This window comes from Argiope bruennichi, chromosome 1 (genome assembly GCF_947563725.1).
Source record: "Argiope bruennichi chromosome 1, qqArgBrue1.1, whole genome shotgun sequence".
Lineage (NCBI taxonomy): Eukaryota > Metazoa > Arthropoda > Arachnida > Araneae > Araneidae > Argiope > Argiope bruennichi.
The window spans coordinates 113,812,851-113,831,831 of NC_079151.1; the positions used below are offsets into that span (position 1 = coordinate 113,812,851).

Genomic DNA, 18,981 nt, shown 5'->3' on the forward strand with positions numbered 1-18,981 from the left:
TATATATATATTTTGACTTAGATATTGATTTTTTTTTGTTATTTTACATAAATTAAATTAAATAGTTATGCCTATTCTTTTTTTTGGGGGGGGGGGGGGCTAAAATTCGAAAACTGGCTAAAACCGGTGTTTTGGAAATATTGAATTTGAAAACTGGTTTTTCACAAAGTCGGGTTTTGTATAAATCCTAGTACTTAAGAATGAATCAATTGAATGTTCCGAATGCAATTAATCATAAAATGTGTATGTGGCAAAAAATTCTTCCTAAAAATGATTATATTACAGCCGTAAAAATATATTTCATTTTTTTTTCATATACCATATAAATTTATCCAAATATGTTGTTGAAGAAGATGCTTTTAATCAACAAAAAGAAAAAATTCACATTTATTTTCAGTTTACCCTTTTAATGCACTATTTACCATTTTTGTTAATACGTAATTAGCACACTAATCAAAATATTAATTATGAATTGAAATATTTAAAGTAATGTTATTACTATATAGAACATATATTGAAAATTATAAATAAAAGTATTAATTTTTGACTCAGTTTTTGAAAAAGTAAATGTTTGAATGCAAACAAAAAGAATTTAAGTAATTTCAGAAATATTTTTTTTTTAAATGCTGTGCACAAAAACTAAAATCATGCTTTTTAAATAAATGAAGTGTAGTAAATATTTTAAGAAATTCATTAACTAGTGATGGTTTTTAAAAATTCAGTTTAATTTTTGGAAAATAAGAAGGCTGTAATAGATATGAATGTCAGAGGCAGGAAAACATTTAAGATATCAGGAATTTTTTTTCTAAACACATTTCAACAACTGCTTTAAAACACAAATTTAAATTATAGAATATTGCAATACTATACATATCAGAACAGAAAAATGACTTTTTAAAAAATGTTTAAATAAATAAGATATTTAATTCATATACAGAATAATTAAAATAATGAAACATTTCTTACATCAGGCAAAGGTCTTTGGAACATAATTATAGAAGTTAACATTGAGGCTGCAGTCTGCCAATTGTAGTATCTGTACAGAAATTTTCTTTTGTAAATATTTAAACAGTACCAACATATATAATAAAACAAAAACAAAAAAAAACTGTAGCTATTTAATCAACAAATAGCACTAACAGATTATCTAAAACAAATGAATATAACAGTTACCTTGACAACTGCTTTCAATTAAAACATATCATTAGCACTACCATGAAAATTAAAAATTTGAAAACTATTATCAAATTTGGAAACATTTTGGGAAATGAGAAATTATATTGTGCATTCAAACAGTACTTTCACAGTTAAGATATGCTCTAATGAATGAGATAAAAACACTACATGCTATTAAAAAAACTCTTTATAATGATAAGATGCTGACTTCAAATGAAAACAAATTGTATAGAATTAGGCATAGATTAAATGTTAAAATAAATTGTTTATAATGTATACTGAAAAGGAAAAACATTGCACAACTACTTTAATCAGAGAAAAATTTTTATTCCATTTTATTTTTAAAAAATGTCGAATTTTTATCACAAATTAATGCTTAAGGTTTCCAGTAAATTTCACACCTAATATTATTTTCAAAATCTAGAAGATGAAATAATTTTATTTTAAAGCATGGTGAGATTGTTCTTTTACATAAAACTAAGAGCTTGCGTATGAAAATAATACAGTTAAATGCAAAGCAAAAATTTTCAAAAATAAAAATAATTCAGCATAAATGTTTATAACAGCAAAAGCACATTAACTTTTTTTTTATAGTTATTCAGATACTGAAAATCACATAGGAATATTTTCACGTAACATAAGCAAAATTGCCCATGCTATTACATTTAAGTGAAAAACATACCTGACAAATATTGTTACAATTCCTCAGTTAAATGTTAAATATTTGACAGACAAAAAAAAAAGCATACAACTTGATTCTGAATGGGATAAAATAATTCCTCCTCTAACAAATAAATAATTTTGGACATTCTAACTTCATTATTCTATAATTATTTTGTTTTTCATTTAATCACAATTATTTTTACCACAGTATTTTTTAATCTTATTTTTATATCGGCATATTCTTTAAATTTTTCATGATTATAATGCATCAAGTTTACGTTTTTTTTTTTTTTTTTTTTTTTTCCTCTTTTTCTGAAACAACTATATCAAATTCACACAAGAGAGCAGTATATGACCCTTGCCAAATAAATACTTTGCAACCCAAAAAAATTATAGTAATAAAATTCTTAATAATTTCATAGGTTAATTTGTAAAATCCTAATTTCCTTTCCCCTCTACCACTACTGTTGTGAATTCAGAAGCAAAAATTTAACTAATTAGTTTTTAGATTCTAATATTTAGTATGTCTTAATCAGGTTCAGAATCAGGTAAAAGTAAATATTTACCTACCAAATGGGAAAACATTCAGAAATTAGCATATGAAATTATTTCATTATTTCAAAGCATTTATCAATAAAAATTATTATTTATAGTTAAGACAGAAAATAAATCAGCTCCAAAATTATTGATAGTTGTACCTTGGATCGGTTTTTAAAGTTTTAAAATCAATTTTAATAAAAAATAAAACTTTAGGTAAAGAATTTTTAATTAAGGAATTTTTTATTATTTTTCTTATATTCCTTACTCTTATTCATGAAGTTTTACAGAAATGCACTAGGACATAATAATTAATATGAAGTAAGTTAAAATAGATGCACAAGAAGGGAGTTCTACATTTGTTTTTATTTATAAAAAAATAAATAGTACAATACTTTTAAAATTAATTTCTGTTTATTAATATTTATCCTTCATTTTGTTTGTCTGTTTGTTTATATTCCAATTTTGGTCTTGCGAAAAAATTTCTACAGTTCCACTCTACCATCTGAAGAACAAAAAGAAGAGCTTTCTCTTCCCAAATTAATTAGCATAAAAATTAGCTCCGCTATTATAAATGCACTGTGGTAGAAATCAGTACTTAAAATTGTTATATCTATAAAGTCCCCTCCCCCATACTATGTTGATCATGAAGACTGAAAGCTCTAAAAGATATGCTAAAAAATACTACATTATTGATGTATTACATATATCATACATAAAATTAATTAAATAAGCGATTATTTTTTATACAATAAAAAAAGCTGCAGATATTGCAGTTCTGCTATTGCCTATGCGCAGCTTCTCCTGATTAGACCATTACACAAAATTCATAGCTGTCATTTTATTGCCATTAAACATACTTATCTCTTCTTTGAATATAACATGTTATAGTAATATGATTATTTATAATACAAAACTAATTACTCACTTTCCATCAATACGAATGACCAAATTGGGATCATTGAGTACAGCGGCAGGATTCTCTGAGAATTCATCGAAAGTAATAATGGAATGCAGAAAGCGTTCCGCAGGAAGATCCACCTCCGGATCCTGCAATCCGCCACAGAGTGACATGGCTATATCACTATAAGGATAAGAATGTTTTTCACAATCCTCCTTGCTAAGGATGGAAATGTGACTGTTATTAACCAAGGATGGGAAACAAAAGAAAATACAAAAAAAGCAAGCAATTTAATTCAAACCAGGAGGAGTCAAACAAAATGAAAATAAATAAAGTGATAAAAATGATAAAAGTAACCAATTATATTTCATAAAAAAAGGCAAAATTAATGTACAAGCATGCAAACATAAATGCATTCATAAATTTGTTGATGCTGATTTAAAGCATGTATGAAATACTCAAGTTCTTTTTATAAGAATTTACAACTTTGGTTAGTTAATTAAAATTATTATTGAAGTTAACGTAAGTTGTTTTATCATTAAAATAGTACAATAAAACTGTACAAGATGATTTAAGATATCTAATTGTGTGATCTGATTTAAGATGATACAAGATATCTAATAATATGAAAAATGCATCTGTGTTTATCTTTTGATGTAAACATGTTTTGTAAATATGATTTAAAATCAAATAAAAATAAGAAAAAATAAAATTTTAAACACAGAATATTTATATAAAAGAAAGGAGCAAAAAATCAAACACAAAAATAAACATTGGTAAGTGCATCATAATATTAAACAAAACTTGAAAAACTTAATAACCATTTATTAGAAAACTACTACATATCAAATTTTACAAAGCAAACAAAAATATTTCCTAAATTTTGAAGTTTTCAAAGCACATAATTGAGATCATTTTTACAGAAAAATTCAAAATAAAAAATACAATGCTATCATTGTAAAGTGTTTTGATATATTAACTGCTTTATGCATCAAAGGTTCAAGAAAGACAGAAAGGGTGAGAAAAGAAAAAGATTCGATTCACATGAATTTCATTTCCATATTACTTACTCATTGTGTTAAGCTATCCACATTTAGAGAAATCAGAAAGTTTATTAAGAAATAAACAGCAAAAAAATACTATCTACCAAGCTAACACTACAAAATAAAATTTCATCATTCAGAAATATGATTAACTTAAGTACCTTAATACATGTAAGGTACAAACCTGCATTTCAGCAGATATCTCACATTTTTATCAGTAGAAGCAACATATGCTGAGTATTATAGTAGTTGCACTGCCTGCACATAAGGGGAAAAAGACAAGAATCATAGATTATACTCCCTGAGATTAAAATGGATAAGGAAACTCATTTCCAATAATTTAACACAATTAAGCATAAGCTACACAACTGAGGAGAAAAGAAAACTGAATATATAAGATAGGTGTCTTCAGAACTAATAACTAAGAACAGTACATTGACAATATAAAATAATAAATAGCAAGCACACATTAAAGCAGTAGGAATAAATACATAGCAACAATACCTAAAACGTTCTAGGGGGATTCCACCATCACTATCAGAATCCTGACTTAAGTGACTCCCATAACCTTCAACGGTGTGAGGGGAGTGGGGTAAGGATGGACCTTTCCCTGATTCTGTGTCCTCATCTTTTACTTGGCTTGGATGATCTGGATTTCTGAAATATTTCCCACCAATTATTACAGCAATTTGGATAATTAACTTTTTACAAATAAATTTCAAGATGAAATTTAACAGGAATTGGCAAAATAATACGATAAAATTTTATCTCAATACTTAAAATTTTAAAGGCCAATTTTATATAAAGTATTAAAGGATGCGATATTTTATGGATTTTTAACCTGAAAACGAAATAAGCTCAACAATATAAAAATCTTTGTAAATGGCAGAAAAGACTTCATGTATTATCTAAATGCGGATAAAATTTGCATGAAAACTGAAATACAGTTTCATGATAATTGCCTTCTTTCTCACAATGCAAAAAGTTTCGTGCATAATAAATATTATCTAACATTTTGATTAATAAACAATTGGTTTGATGATAAAAACATAGAATATCAAATATCCTCAATACTCCATTAATAATTATTAACAACTTTAATAAATAATAACCTTATTTAATAAAGCAATACTTTCTACATAATTAATTAAAACTACTTAAATTAAAAATATTTATTTATGTATGATGCCAAGTTTGCCATGTTTTATCTAAACGATATTGAAACCCCTAATATTTGAGGAAAACTTATAGCAAGCAGATTAACAAAAGTCTAAAAGATATGTGTAACATATGTTTCTGATACATTTAAATTATTACATTTTTATAACCCAAATGAACCTATTAGATCAAAATTCAAATTATTTCAAGGAAATATTTATATAATATAGTATAATGTAATGTCATATAATATAATGTCTATCATGGCTTCCCCACTATTTGAGTGTAAAATACAATTAAATTTTTTTTAAAAAGCAAGGGAGAGTTGCATTGTGATAGTATTACAAAGGATTACAGCACTACATATGGGGTATCAGATACAAAAAAACTACAGCAATAAAAAGTCATGGAATTAATTAGTAGCAATTTTCTTTTCACAGAAGAAAAAAACATGAGCAATAATCATGAATTGAAAATTTTCTTCATGATATATAAAGAAAACATTTCACTAAAATAATGCATATAAAATAAAAATTTTCTTCAATTCAAGAGCTCTAAAGCTGGTAAATATTTATCCTACATCTGTATCTTTGTAAATATAAATAAAATTCAAAGTGAAATAGAAAAATCTTTAACATGCAGAGATTTTATATCTGATTTAAAAGACTTACTTAAATTTAGGAAAATATAATGCAGCTACTTCTGGATCCAATTCATCAGAATTTAGTTCAGAGAGATAAATGCCTTCACGTTCCGGCATATGTCTCATCTTTTTTGTAGATCGCATGAAGTTCAACACTCCTCCAAGCATAGAACGCTTTTCAGCATCTAATGATAAAAATTGATTTTGATTGTCTAATAATCATAACTATACCAAAATCAGTTTAACCCTATCTAGGGCTGTGGGAAGTATGCTCCCCACAAAATTCATCAATATTTGTATGAAGTTATGTAGGTTTTCATACATTCCAACAAATTTTTCAATAAGATAGAAATTTAGAGGGTTCAGTTCCTTATCTCACACAAAATGTTGTGTCTTGATTTGTTACTTTATTATTAATTAATAAAATTAAATTTATCTAATACGCTAAATGAATCACTTTTCTAATGCCAATTTCAATCCTAAAAATATGTTAATATACCATGACTAGAAAAAAATAGCCTTTTAAAGGATTAATATTCAAAGAATATATGGCTAACAAGAAAATGCCTAAATTTTGTACATTTATTTTGTCAATCACAGAATACTTTATTTACAAGGTAGGCTAAAACCATGCAATTTACTGTTTTTATTTTAATTATATATATTATATATATATATATATATATATATATAATTTACTATGAGATAATTATTTGGCAATTTTATACCTTATTTGACATAATGAGGAACAATTAGAACTTTTAAAGAATTTAATGATTTTTGCCATTTTGAATTTACAAAACACTGACCAAAATTTTTATGCTAAAAATTATTATGAATATAAAATAAATAAATAATTTCTTATGTACCAGTAGAAGCATCATCATCCTTGTTCTCTTCATTTAAATGGGATGATTGATCTTGACCTTGGAGATGAGGATCACTCAAATTTCTAGGAACATTAGGCAGTTGGCCCCAACTCCAACTGGGAGCATTTAAATCTGGACTTCCAGTCTCTATTTTTTGATTTTCATATTCAGTGTCTGATTTCGGACTAGGTGGTCTGGATCCAATAGGACTAAATACAAAAGACACAAGATGAGATTTTGACCTTGGCAATCATAATCTTGCTTTATAAATATATGAATCAGATTTTGAAAATATAAGTATTCAGACATTAGCAGAAATCCTCTGACATATATATCGGCTCATTCAAATAGTTTTTACTAGACAATAAGAAAAGTTAAAAACCGGAAAGACAACAATCCTTCCAAAATAAAATAAAAAAGTAATATACATACAGACACATTTCATTTTCATACACATCACATTTCATTAAGCAATTATATGCAGATATATTGTGTAAAAACATTAATTCATTACTATATATCAAAGCTTTCTTCCTTCAAATAACTGGCCTCTTGAATATAATATTCATTTTCTGAGAGGATTAGCATTAAGTTTAATGTACATTTGCACTAGCATCTAATTCCAATTATATTCCTGATTACTAGACATTTTTAACCTCAAATAAAGTAGAAAAAAATGAAAAAATATATTTCAAAAGAGTATTAAATATGGAGCAAAAAACATTACAAAAAAAACTGCAAATGAAAAAGATAGCAAAATTAAATGTCCAGAATGTTTTGTAAATTGAAATTTTTTTTTATACACAATATGAAATGCTTCCAAGATTTCCTTCCTTTCTTCTTTTTTTTTCTTCTCTTCCCCCCCCCCTAACTTAGAAGTAAAAATAACAACCAAATGCACAACTTTCACAAGCTTATTTACTCATTATTGCTACTTTCTTAGTATTTATTTCATGGTAAAAATGCATTGTTCCCAAAAAATACGTCCAAACTATTCCAACATATTAAGTAAAAAGATAAATAATAAAATAACAGAGAGGAATTAGAAATATAATAATTATATCCTGAAATTTAATATCAGATTGCATTGAGCAATTCAAAATTCATTCAATGCAATATTAAGTGTTTTTGCAGAAAGTATAACAAAAAAAAAATTAGCATATAATTCATTTTAGTGACCATTTCATAATACTATTAAACATGGTGTTATATGAAGTAGCTGATTCAAAGTAATCTGAAGATATCAGATCAAAACTGCTGGATTAAAAGAAAAATCGATAAAGGCAGGTTCATTAAAAAACTAATGTCAATAGTATAATATACATCAAATTATATCATAAAACGAATTTCAAAATAAAAGATGCTTGTTTATATCATGCTAATGCCACTGATACCCACATGTTGCCATTTTCCCACCCCACCCCCTTTATGAGGTTCATTTACTTAGAATCTGCAGCTGTAAATTTCATGACTGGCAGTTATAAATACACCTAATTGAAATACTTAAATTGTAAATCTTCTATTATTTTCTAAAATTACCACAGAAATCGTAATTAATAATTTAAATGCACAATGAAGAATACAGTTACCTAGATTGTGGAGTTACATCCCCGTCACTAAAAGGATGAAATTCACCAGTGAAGGTGGTAGACATTTTTCTACGAGTCCATTCATGATCAAAAAGATCTTCAATTTTTGATTGAACGGGAAGACTTACAGAACGGCTCAGACCACCTGCAGATCCAAAACCTTCATCATCACCTTCCACATAATCATCATCCATCTGAAAAATTTCTTCTGGTTTATCAATCTCAGAATCCTTTGTAACCACATCAGTTGCATGGTTCAGTCCATTGTTTTTAGTTACACTCATGTCTTTATTTTTGCTTCGCTTCTTTGTAGGAGCTCTTTTCCTCCGTCTACGCTTTGTCTTGTATTCATCACTAGAATCTGTATTCACACTGTTTGCAATGTCTTCAGAAACAACGCTTTCCTCTGTGACTTTCAAAATCTTTTGGTGAGATTTATGTGTCTCAGAAATTTGAGTTGTAGTTTTCTTAGAAACAACACTATCACTAGGGACAATATCACAGTCTTTTTGTTTACTAGAAAGACTAGAAGATGTAATTAGCACCTTGTCTTTTTCAGAAACAATATGAATACTTTTGGTAGATTCAATAATTGGAGATAACATCTTATTTTCATTGCTAGTTTCATCCTTTAAAGATAGTTTCATTTTTTGAATTTCTGCTTCTATGTCAGGAACATCAGGTAAGGGAGATGTCGCCAAGTAGGACGGTATCTAAAAGAAAAGATATATGTTAAAATAATTTTTATTCTCAAAATCATATTCATGAAATGAAAATCAATAAATAATAATGAAAGTTTATGTAATTTAATACCAACAATTACTACCACTAATGATTTTAATGTTAACAATTATGGAGAAGAATATTAATTAAAAATCCTTCTATTCAAGTATTTCTAAAGGTAAATAAACTTCATATTATTTTAAATGTTAATAACTATCATCAATAACATGTTTTCAAAATTAATTTTTAACCAAATAATCTAATAAAAATCATTTAAAAGGCTCCTTTTAATGTAAACATTGGTTATATTTTTTATTGAATAAAAGATTAGTTTTTACTTAAACTAGGAATTCCCAAATTTTTAAATAAGGTAATCTACTTTTTAAAAATTAAATTTATAATAACTGATTTTATCCTCAGTATATTCAATATTTCCAGAGATGAACAGAACATATTTCTTGCAAAAAAAGTTTTATAAGCCAAAATGGAAGCCTTTATGAAGAAAAATCCATTCATTATTATGCATAATTTTACCAAAAAAAAAAAAAATAATAATAATAAAGTTGGGGTGTGATGAAAATTTCAAGTTCTTTTTAGATTTTTTGCAAACTGTGGAAAGACACATATACAGTCAAAATCTTGTCACAATCACAATTTTGGAATCTGCAGCTTAAACTAAATTAATTAAATGATACACCAGCAAAAGACTTTCTTACTCACCATTTATTTGCAGCAAAATTTATTCCAAATTCAATGAATATGCAGAAACATATTATAGCTATTTAATTCCTCATTATTGATTTAATTCTTCATTATTAAATAAAAATAAAAAAATTAAGAGTTTTGTTAAAAAAATTCTCAATTTATATTTTATATAATATAGCACATACCTCATTATTAGTATCAACCCCTTCCACAAAGAACGCCTCACCCGATTCACCCAGCTTCATATGAATATCAACTGGCACTCCATTTACTTCAATATCAACCTAAAAAAAATAACCTTTATAGTAAATGACACAGAAATTGGTCTTTTTAAGATATTACAAACATTAATTGATGACAGTCTAAAGAACATTTTACATATTACAATTTATAAATAATCAACAGAACATGAAATCACAGTTAATGGATTACTCATAATAAATAAGTCATTGATTTTTATTAATACAGAATTTTAAATTATGCTTATAAAAACCTGACTCAATATATCATTCTCCTTACACTAAATATCTTTTTTAGGACCCTCAACAATGTAGGAAATACACTGAGAATAACACACATCAAGAAAAAAAAAAATGGTACTACATACCACTTTTTCTTTGCTCCGGAGCACTCCGATTTTTCCAAATCGGACATGGAATGGAGAGCAAACATAGCTTCCATCTGGCTGCTTTACCACTATCACATCAATTGCTCCAGTCAAAGTGGCCGAATTAATATCATTGTAAAAGTCTTTAAAATTATTAATAAACTTGCCGATGTAGAGCATCTTGACTGATTCAACCTAAGCTGTCATGCACCTGAAAAAGAAATATCCATTAAGCATCTAGGATATTCAAATCATCAAAAAGTTCAACCAGATGTCAATGAAAACTGTAAAAATTACATTTGTTTACGCGCTTTTACAATGAAATTAAACGCTGAATATTTAGAACAATCGATAAAAGATATCCAACGAAAGAATTGCCAAGCAGTTGATTCTCTTCATCAGCTAAAATGGATATGAAGTCTGGAAAACTTTGCTCACACCCACTTCAGTAAAAATTATCTTGAAAGCATGCGCTATGCATGCTGTTTATCACAAATCCTTTCATCGATAAAAATAATTGCATCAGAGTTGCAAAAAGAAAGTCGGGGAAAAAAAAAAACGCCACGAGAAAAATACTGATTGATAAGAATTAACCAGAATGTGATTTCTTATAAATAGCGAAATTGATAGAAAAAATTATCATCTAAAACGTATTAATGAAATATGATATAAAAATAGCTCGGGCTTTCATTAATAACTTGATAATAAGCAAGACAGGATTTTTGAAGCTATTCCGAAAAAGGAATAATCCCAGGGAATGATCTTAGTTTAATTATATCTAAAATAGCTCCACACAACTATGACAATTTTAACCACTACATTATTAAAATAAAAGGTATCCGCATGTACAGCAAGAAACAGTAGAACTGCGCATAAAATAAATAAAATATCTATATTACCCGAATTGTTTTTAAATTAAAAACTGTATTTAAAAAAATAACACCACAGAAACAAAAAAAAAAAAAAAAAAAAACTTTGGGCAGTTGTTGTTAATAGAAAGAGTTGACCGAAAAGAAATTTTCTGAAAAATAATATGTTTGGAAAGGCAAGGTTTTCAATTTCATTCAAAAGCAGTTTTTTTTTTTTCCTCAGAATGCCATTTACTCTGTAAGTACCAACACAATAATTGGAAAGCTGATCGTCCTCAGCAAAATAAAATTCTAAAATGGAACATTTTAGACGACTAATCAAGAACCAAAAGAAAATGCATACAGTAATTCTGAATTAATATTTTCATAGCATGAGATTACTTCAGATTCTTTAATATTCATATGGTAAAATAATTGATAAAATCATCTGAAATTAAGGTCTATTATTTTCAATAAAATTAATAACAAAATTTACATTTTCTTATGTATTTTCCAACCTTGTTGAGACACGATTTCGAAAGGTGCTGCGAGTGGCTTTTTTAAGAAATCCTATTCTAAATTTTAACTTTCAAAATATGGTTCCTATAATTTGATTTGTTAGAACTATGATCTTTAAACTGGATTTTGGACCTTATTGTGTTGCAGAATGTCCTCTTACAGGCACTGCGAGTGTGGGGAAAAAATTACCTCACCATCAAAAATGCTGATTTTAGTGAAGGCTTAATAACGAATACGAAATGCGTCTGCACTTTGTCAGAGTTGGATGTCAATTGTTTATATAACCAACGGGATATTCTCCCCAAACTTACTCCTATATTCTCTAATAAATTAAGTATTTTTAATCTATGTATAATTGACCGCATGTCATTGCCAATACAGTAATTATAATAGTTTATTACAGACGATTTTTGGCTATTAATCGCTGGACGCGGTTGATACAGAAGTACCAGAATGTGCGTTTTGGTCTTCTTTTTTTTTTTTTTTTTTTTTCAGTTTTCTATTTTTTAACAAAAAAAAAACTGAAAAATAAATAAATAAACAGACTGAATGTTTATTTCGATAAAATGATTAAACCTCTTATTACAGATTAGTTAGCATTAGATAAGTGCAAAATAAACTGATAATTTTTTAGATTAATAATGCATTCAGATCAATGCAAAGATTCTAGAAAGTTTCAAATATAAGCAGTAAACTCAAATTACAAGAGCAGAAAATAAATGCCTTTCAAAGCACTTGCGCCAGGAAGAGTCTTAAAACCTATTGGCAAAATAAAACTTCAAATATTGAATTGTATAATAAAATGTCTGCAAACCAATTTCTGAAAAAATTTTTAAAACTTCGCAGGATATGGATTGGGCTTATACTTAGAATGTCACAAGATTATAATACAAGAATTGCGCCGGCCTGGGCAACGGATTGAAATATGAAGATCAAGGACAGTAGAGCGTCGTTATACAAGTTACACTATGCTTCGAATTTTCTTTCCGTACAAAAAATTTCTACAGGAATTATAAATTCTTCCTACAATTTCTGTTATACTAGAAATTTAAAGAAAAGATCTCAAATCTTCTCGGATTTTGCCGTTACTGGAGAGTCTTATAGGGTTCTTTAATTAATTCAACATAATAATTAAGAGATGCAGTGATTTATAATCAAAATTTGCTAGCTAAAAATAACTGAATCGTATCGGAATCCTCAAGTTCCATTTCTCACGAAGCAATGTTGATGAATGAAGGAATTTATAAATGAAGAGTAAATTTGTTGAATTGATGAACAAAAAAATTTTTTGATGGGAGTAATTATAAATAGTACACAATCATTTAAAAAATACGTTGAAAATATTAATTTTAATAGAAAATAAAGTTTAAAATATTAATTTTTAATTATAAGTTTAAAATAAAAAAAATTATAATAATTCACATATTCGGTGAATGAATTTTTACTTTTTCTCAAAAATGAGTCACATATTAAATAAAAATATTTACAAATTATTATTTTAATCTTAAATTTTTTTTTTAAGAAAACCTTATCCAGATCCGAACTTTTGGCTTGCGATGTTACGCGAATGCCTATTCGCGTTGTTTGATCTATCAACGACAGAGACAACTTATTAGTGCATAAGCTATGCAGATAGTTTGAGGCCTTCATTGATTGACTATTCCTTTTTAATATTTTACTGAATTAAAACCCTAAAGGTGTACTACCAGTATACTATATCTCATTCCGAACTTAATGAATTTTATTTTTCTTAATTTTCCAACCTTGTTAGAATGAATCGCATGTACGAACACAGATGTCACGAAAACTCTTACAGCAGATGCTCTTCATTTGTTCATTCAACACTAAAAAGGGGGAGGGGGGAACTTCACACGGTATTACAGGACAGTAATAGGATAAAACTAAATTTCCGGGAGCAGGTGTTCTTGTCACTCTCTTCTAATTGTGTAAGCAAAAACAACGGTGTAAATTCGCGCGTGATATTTGCGTTTAGTACGCCGCGCCAATTTTTATTTTGGAAAGAATTGCGCATCTTGCTTTTTAACTCCTTGTATGCTACAACACAACATAAGTCGCAGTAAGATGCTAGATTGCAAGTGCAACACCTTTGCCATGTGAGTATGACATTCCATTAAATGCTCAAATACAGAAATTTATTTTGACTCGTAAACCTTCCATTAAAATTTAAGAAGAAATAGGTAAAACATGGTTGATGATTTTTAGCTCATAATTGGAAAATACTTTTTTCCCCCTGACTTAAAAGAAGACACCAAACAAAGAATTACGAGGTTTTATTTATTAATGGAAATATTATTTAAAACAGGTTTTTAAAAATTTATAATGATAAACATTTAGGATTTAACATTTATTCAATCCATTAGAAACAACAATAAAACATTCTTTTAAAAAAAAATTGCAGGTTTATTTTCGAAATGCAATCTATCCGCCTTTCTCCTTGTCTTTAGATTCTAGAAATCAGCAACGATTTCAAGATGCTAAGTCATTTTAATTCCTTTAACAGAAAAAAAAAAAAAAAAAGAAAGAAAGAAACAGATAAACTGTATTGAAATTTTGAACTAAGAAAAACTCGGATTGCCTAACTAAGAGAAATTTCCTTTCAACAGAACTGATAAATCAGAGACGGGGCTGCTGATAATTCTCTTCTATGAATGATAATAAGATTTTTGTATACGTCAAATCTCAACTATAAAAAAAAATTATGAAGCAATTTCAAAAGCACATTCTCTTTTCATTTTTTAATTAATTCGTTGTTTTAATTAATTAATCTTTTGGGGCAAAACTAAAATAGATTTTTTGCTAATCTGTCTCAAATCATCCCAAACAGAAGAAAACTCGCCAAACATCAATGACAGAATGCAATTAGATTTCTATTTGGCAATTTATTGCTTTCAAAAAATAGTATTTTGGTGATTTTACAATATTCTTACATTATCCGTTTTTTTTTACCCAATTTTTTTTTATTTTTTAAAAAAGGATGAAGTACACAACATATTTCTTTTACAGATCAGAGATTTATTCTATAATTCGGATACAGTTGATTCCGAAGTTTGTGAAGCTCTGTTATAAATAACAAATAAAACACATGCATTAATGTAACATACTAAGGTTTCTTGCACAGTGGTACATCTATTATTTTAGAAAACAATTTTTACACAAAACATTTATGTTCAAAAGGACTGTAAAATCTAAATGAAAAATAAAATGACGCTCATTTTAATATTTTGTTTAGCATAGCATATATTTTTGTAAGATATATAGAGTGGCAAATTTTTTTAATTCCTATTTAGGAATAAAAATAAAACGCTTGAAAATCCTTGCAATATATTAATTTTATTGAATTGGCATTCATGCATAAACATGCATATCATTGCTTTTGAAGCTGTTAATGTTCTATTGTCAATATGAAATGAATTACATACATTAATGTACTTTAATGTAATCAAATTGCTTTAGCTGGTACCGTATTCATATATAAACATCAGAATTGTAAAACTCTTCGATATATCAGAAAGCATTTCATCTTTAAATACAGGATGATGTAAAAACATTAGTCCCTGTTTCAAGTTTTCAGACAATGAATAATGAAATTAAAATAAGAATAAATGTTTTTTCCGGGTTGAAACAGATTAAACGCTTTTTGTTATTTGCTTCTTTTAATCTTAAAGTGTCAAGACAGTTCAGCAAAATCACACAATGTCCCACAAAAGAACTTCATTAATGATTCAGAATCAATCTCAATATGACACAATCAAGGAGGAAAATGATCATTAAAAAGAACAAAAATAGGCTGTAAAACACTCACTAATTGCTGAGTGACAGTTCTGCTACAGAGGCCCCATTGAAAGGCACCATCCACTTCCTCTTCCGACAAAAATCCACTAAATTTTTTCTATTATGGCACAGTTCCACACACACAAACTTCACTACCATTCAAATCTCGAGCTTTCTGATGCTTTCTCCGCAGGCACCAGTTTTTAGGTCAAGCGGGCAGAGACGCACACCCACGAGATTGGCCAATGGGAGTAGAGGAAGGATGCCCGCGCCACATGACGTCAAAGGATCGCGCCATCCTGATGCGAGTGGATGGAGCGTAGAAAACGATGTGTTACATAGTAGAAAACAGTGTAAAACGGGTGGAAATCGGATGATAGAGAAAGAAAAATAGCAAGAGAATAGTTGTGTGTCAAGTGCGTCGAATGGTATTTTCATTGCCAAACGATAAGAATATAAGAGAACGTGACTCTTTTTCAGGGTCTCGCGATCGGAAGGAAAACAAGGGTTTTTTTCTGACTTCTTTTCAGGATGAGAGATGTAGAAAAAACAAAGCGTCACCATCGTCTGAGAAAAACAACAGATGATTATTCAAGGGTATGAATGTTATTAAGTTCTCTCTCTCTCAGATAAAAGTGGCTTCATAACATCCTCTCATTTTGCATAAATCACGTGAGATAATTCACACACATAACAAATGGTGCGTTGAAACTATATCGTGATTTTCGAAATTGCTTGAAAGCGGTGAAGGCAAAAGTCATTTCGTTGTTTTATTCGAAATAAGATCAAATCAATGAAAGTAACAGTAGAACATATCCTAACAATGAAACAATAAAAGTTTGAACAGTAAGAAAAAGAGAGCATTAGTTCATGTGACGAGATTTTTAGTTTATTGTATTCTTCTATACAGATTTTTACTGTATAGAAGTATACAATAAAAAGAAAATATTGTAATTATTAAAAAATTCCAACTCAAGATTTTGACGAATCACCTCGTTTCAGACCTCTCTGGATCTAAAAAATACATTTTTGGAATTATGTCTGCCCATTTGTGAATACGATAACTGAATAACATTTTAAGATAGATGAATGAAATTTGGTATATGATCTTTATACGAAATTTGTAGATTTTTGAAATTTGAACGAAATCCAATCAGAGAAGGTCCATCTGTACGACAGTCCGATTACAAATGAACACAATAACTATAAAACGAAAAGAGCTTTATGGATAAAACGTGGTACACAGATTCATCATTAAAGTGTAGTTATGTATCGAATTTGAAACCAAATCCGTTAAGAAGTTGACCATTTGTTGGTTTGCACTTTCTCGTGCATGTAAGCGTAATAACTCAAAAATGTGATGACTTAAATAAATGAAATCACGTACGTGAGCTTGTAACAATATTTGTAGTTCTATGTTAAATTTTGGTTTCAAAATGTCCGAAAAAACGCATCAAAAACACATATTCGATTTTCTGGTATCTTTGTCAGAAAATAATCGCCAATGATCGCATGTTAGATCCAGTGAAAATGCTAGATTCACGCCAAAAGTCGTATTTACTGCTCGCCAATGGCAAGCAATTAATACACAAGTACCGTTTTCTTTACTAAACAGCGAACCAAACATCTCTTGGGTGTAAAGATAAAAAATAAGAACACTCCTGGTGTTTATGGCCTTGCCCAATATCTACAATTTTTCACAACATTGGGTACTTTTATTAGTAAACATTTAAAAAACCCACACCCATTAGTTAAAATTTCAATCAAGCTTTTTAAGGTGAGAGTCAAATTAAGATGTTTTGTCGTTTTTCTATTTGCATTACCAATAGAATGAATCTAAAGAAGAAAAAAAAAAAAAGATTTTAAAAAGAATTATAAAAAGGAAAAGAAATTATTTTCTTAGTTATGTTTAGTTAGTTAGGTTAACATACTTTGTTTGTTTTTTAATTTTATTTTATTTTATTTGTTTATAAATTAACAACGCGAAGGTTATTTTATGACGAACCTCTTCATTTTCGATTGCGATCGGATGACAATGATTCTCATATTAGCGAGTAACTGGAAGATAAATGTTTGAAATCCAACATCTAACATGCTTCTTATATTGTATTTATGTACATATATTATTGAAAGAAGATACGGGGAAATAATAATAATAATGTGATGCAATAACCGGACCACACCCAAATAATGATACTGTTTTTATATTACAGTATCATATCCATTTTAATTTTTACTTAAACCTTCTGTTACACGAGTTCTATACTTTTATAACCTCTTTCATAAGTGAGCCTGAAATTATTTTAGTCTTATGATAAATAATTGTGTCTAATTTAAAACACTAAATATAGATTTTAATTCAATTCGTAACTAAAATATTTCAGTTGGTTTAACAATTTTAACAAACGCCGACAAGGCAAATTCTGAAAATCGGTAGATTTAGATAGTGCATATTTGGTATTTTTGATTTAATCATACTCTTTAAACCATGAATGATCGCACTAAAGGCATTACTTTAAAATATTTAAGATGAAATTTAATTAATTCACATATTGCTCTCACCTATGTAAAATAAAATTTATTGGATGAATGCAATGACTCTCTGAAGAACAATTTTTATTTGCAAATATACCGCCAATTTATGCATTATACAATGCAATATTTTAATGGTATGACCCAGCTCTTATGAGTTGGTGAATGTGACATAAGAATTGCGTGATATGCGACGAGTCTATTTTGATAAATTTAGAGAGGGGCGTGAATCAAAAGCTGCGAGGTTAAATGCGTTTTGCTTCGCAATAATATGACTTATATCTTAAGTCATTACTGATATATCTTATCAATAATGAGGAGTAAGAAAAATTTAAAAAGTACCGAGCTCAACACAACATATTACAATATTATTCTGTGACTCGCTTTCTGTTTATTAATTTTCTGCTTCACAAAAATGCGCTCATCTGTTAGAAATATAAGCTCTGCTAACGATTCCTAAAAGCCATGTTAACAAAAATGCAGACAGTTTTCATCCAATTTGTAAAGAGAGTATGGCATCAGCCTCCTAAAATTAATTTATCTTTGATAAGTAATGTAAATATTTATCTCAATCTTTTGCTGCTATCACATATCTTTTTTTAAACAGTTTGATTTCACAAATACTTCATAAAGGATAAGTCCAATTGGTGGCAATAAATTTTGTATAAATAATATT

The 18,981-nt window shown here is 28.1% G+C and overlaps 1 protein-coding gene across 5 annotated transcripts in view; it reads right to left on the reverse strand.

Annotated features, from left to right (window-relative positions):
* LOC129968914 (phosphatidate phosphatase LPIN1-like) overlaps positions 1–18,981 on the reverse strand; it is a 114,465-nt gene that overhangs the window by 13,738 nt on the left and 81,746 nt on the right. Inside the window, exons 1-9 of one of the 5 annotated variants that reach the window (XM_056083286.1) lie at positions 15,805–15,998; positions 10,615–10,825; positions 10,193–10,291; positions 8,580–9,292; positions 6,991–7,199; positions 6,150–6,306; positions 4,825–4,977; positions 3,305–3,460; positions 967–1,036 (exon numbers count right to left, since the gene is read on the reverse strand). In XM_056083286.1, the coding sequence (XP_055939261.1) occupies positions 967–1,036; positions 3,305–3,460; positions 4,825–4,977; positions 6,150–6,306; positions 6,991–7,199; positions 8,580–9,292; positions 10,193–10,291; positions 10,615–10,794 (1,737 nt within the window). In that variant the 5' untranslated portion in view covers positions 10,795–10,825; positions 15,805–15,998. Of the gene's footprint in view, positions 1–966; positions 1,037–3,304; positions 3,497–4,824; positions 4,978–6,149; positions 6,307–6,990; positions 7,200–8,579; positions 9,293–10,192; positions 10,292–10,614; positions 10,826–10,911; positions 11,050–15,804; positions 16,002–18,981 lie in introns of those variants that run through there. The other 4 variants (XM_056083259.1, XM_056083275.1, XM_056083294.1 and 1 more) reach the window with 4 other exon arrangements.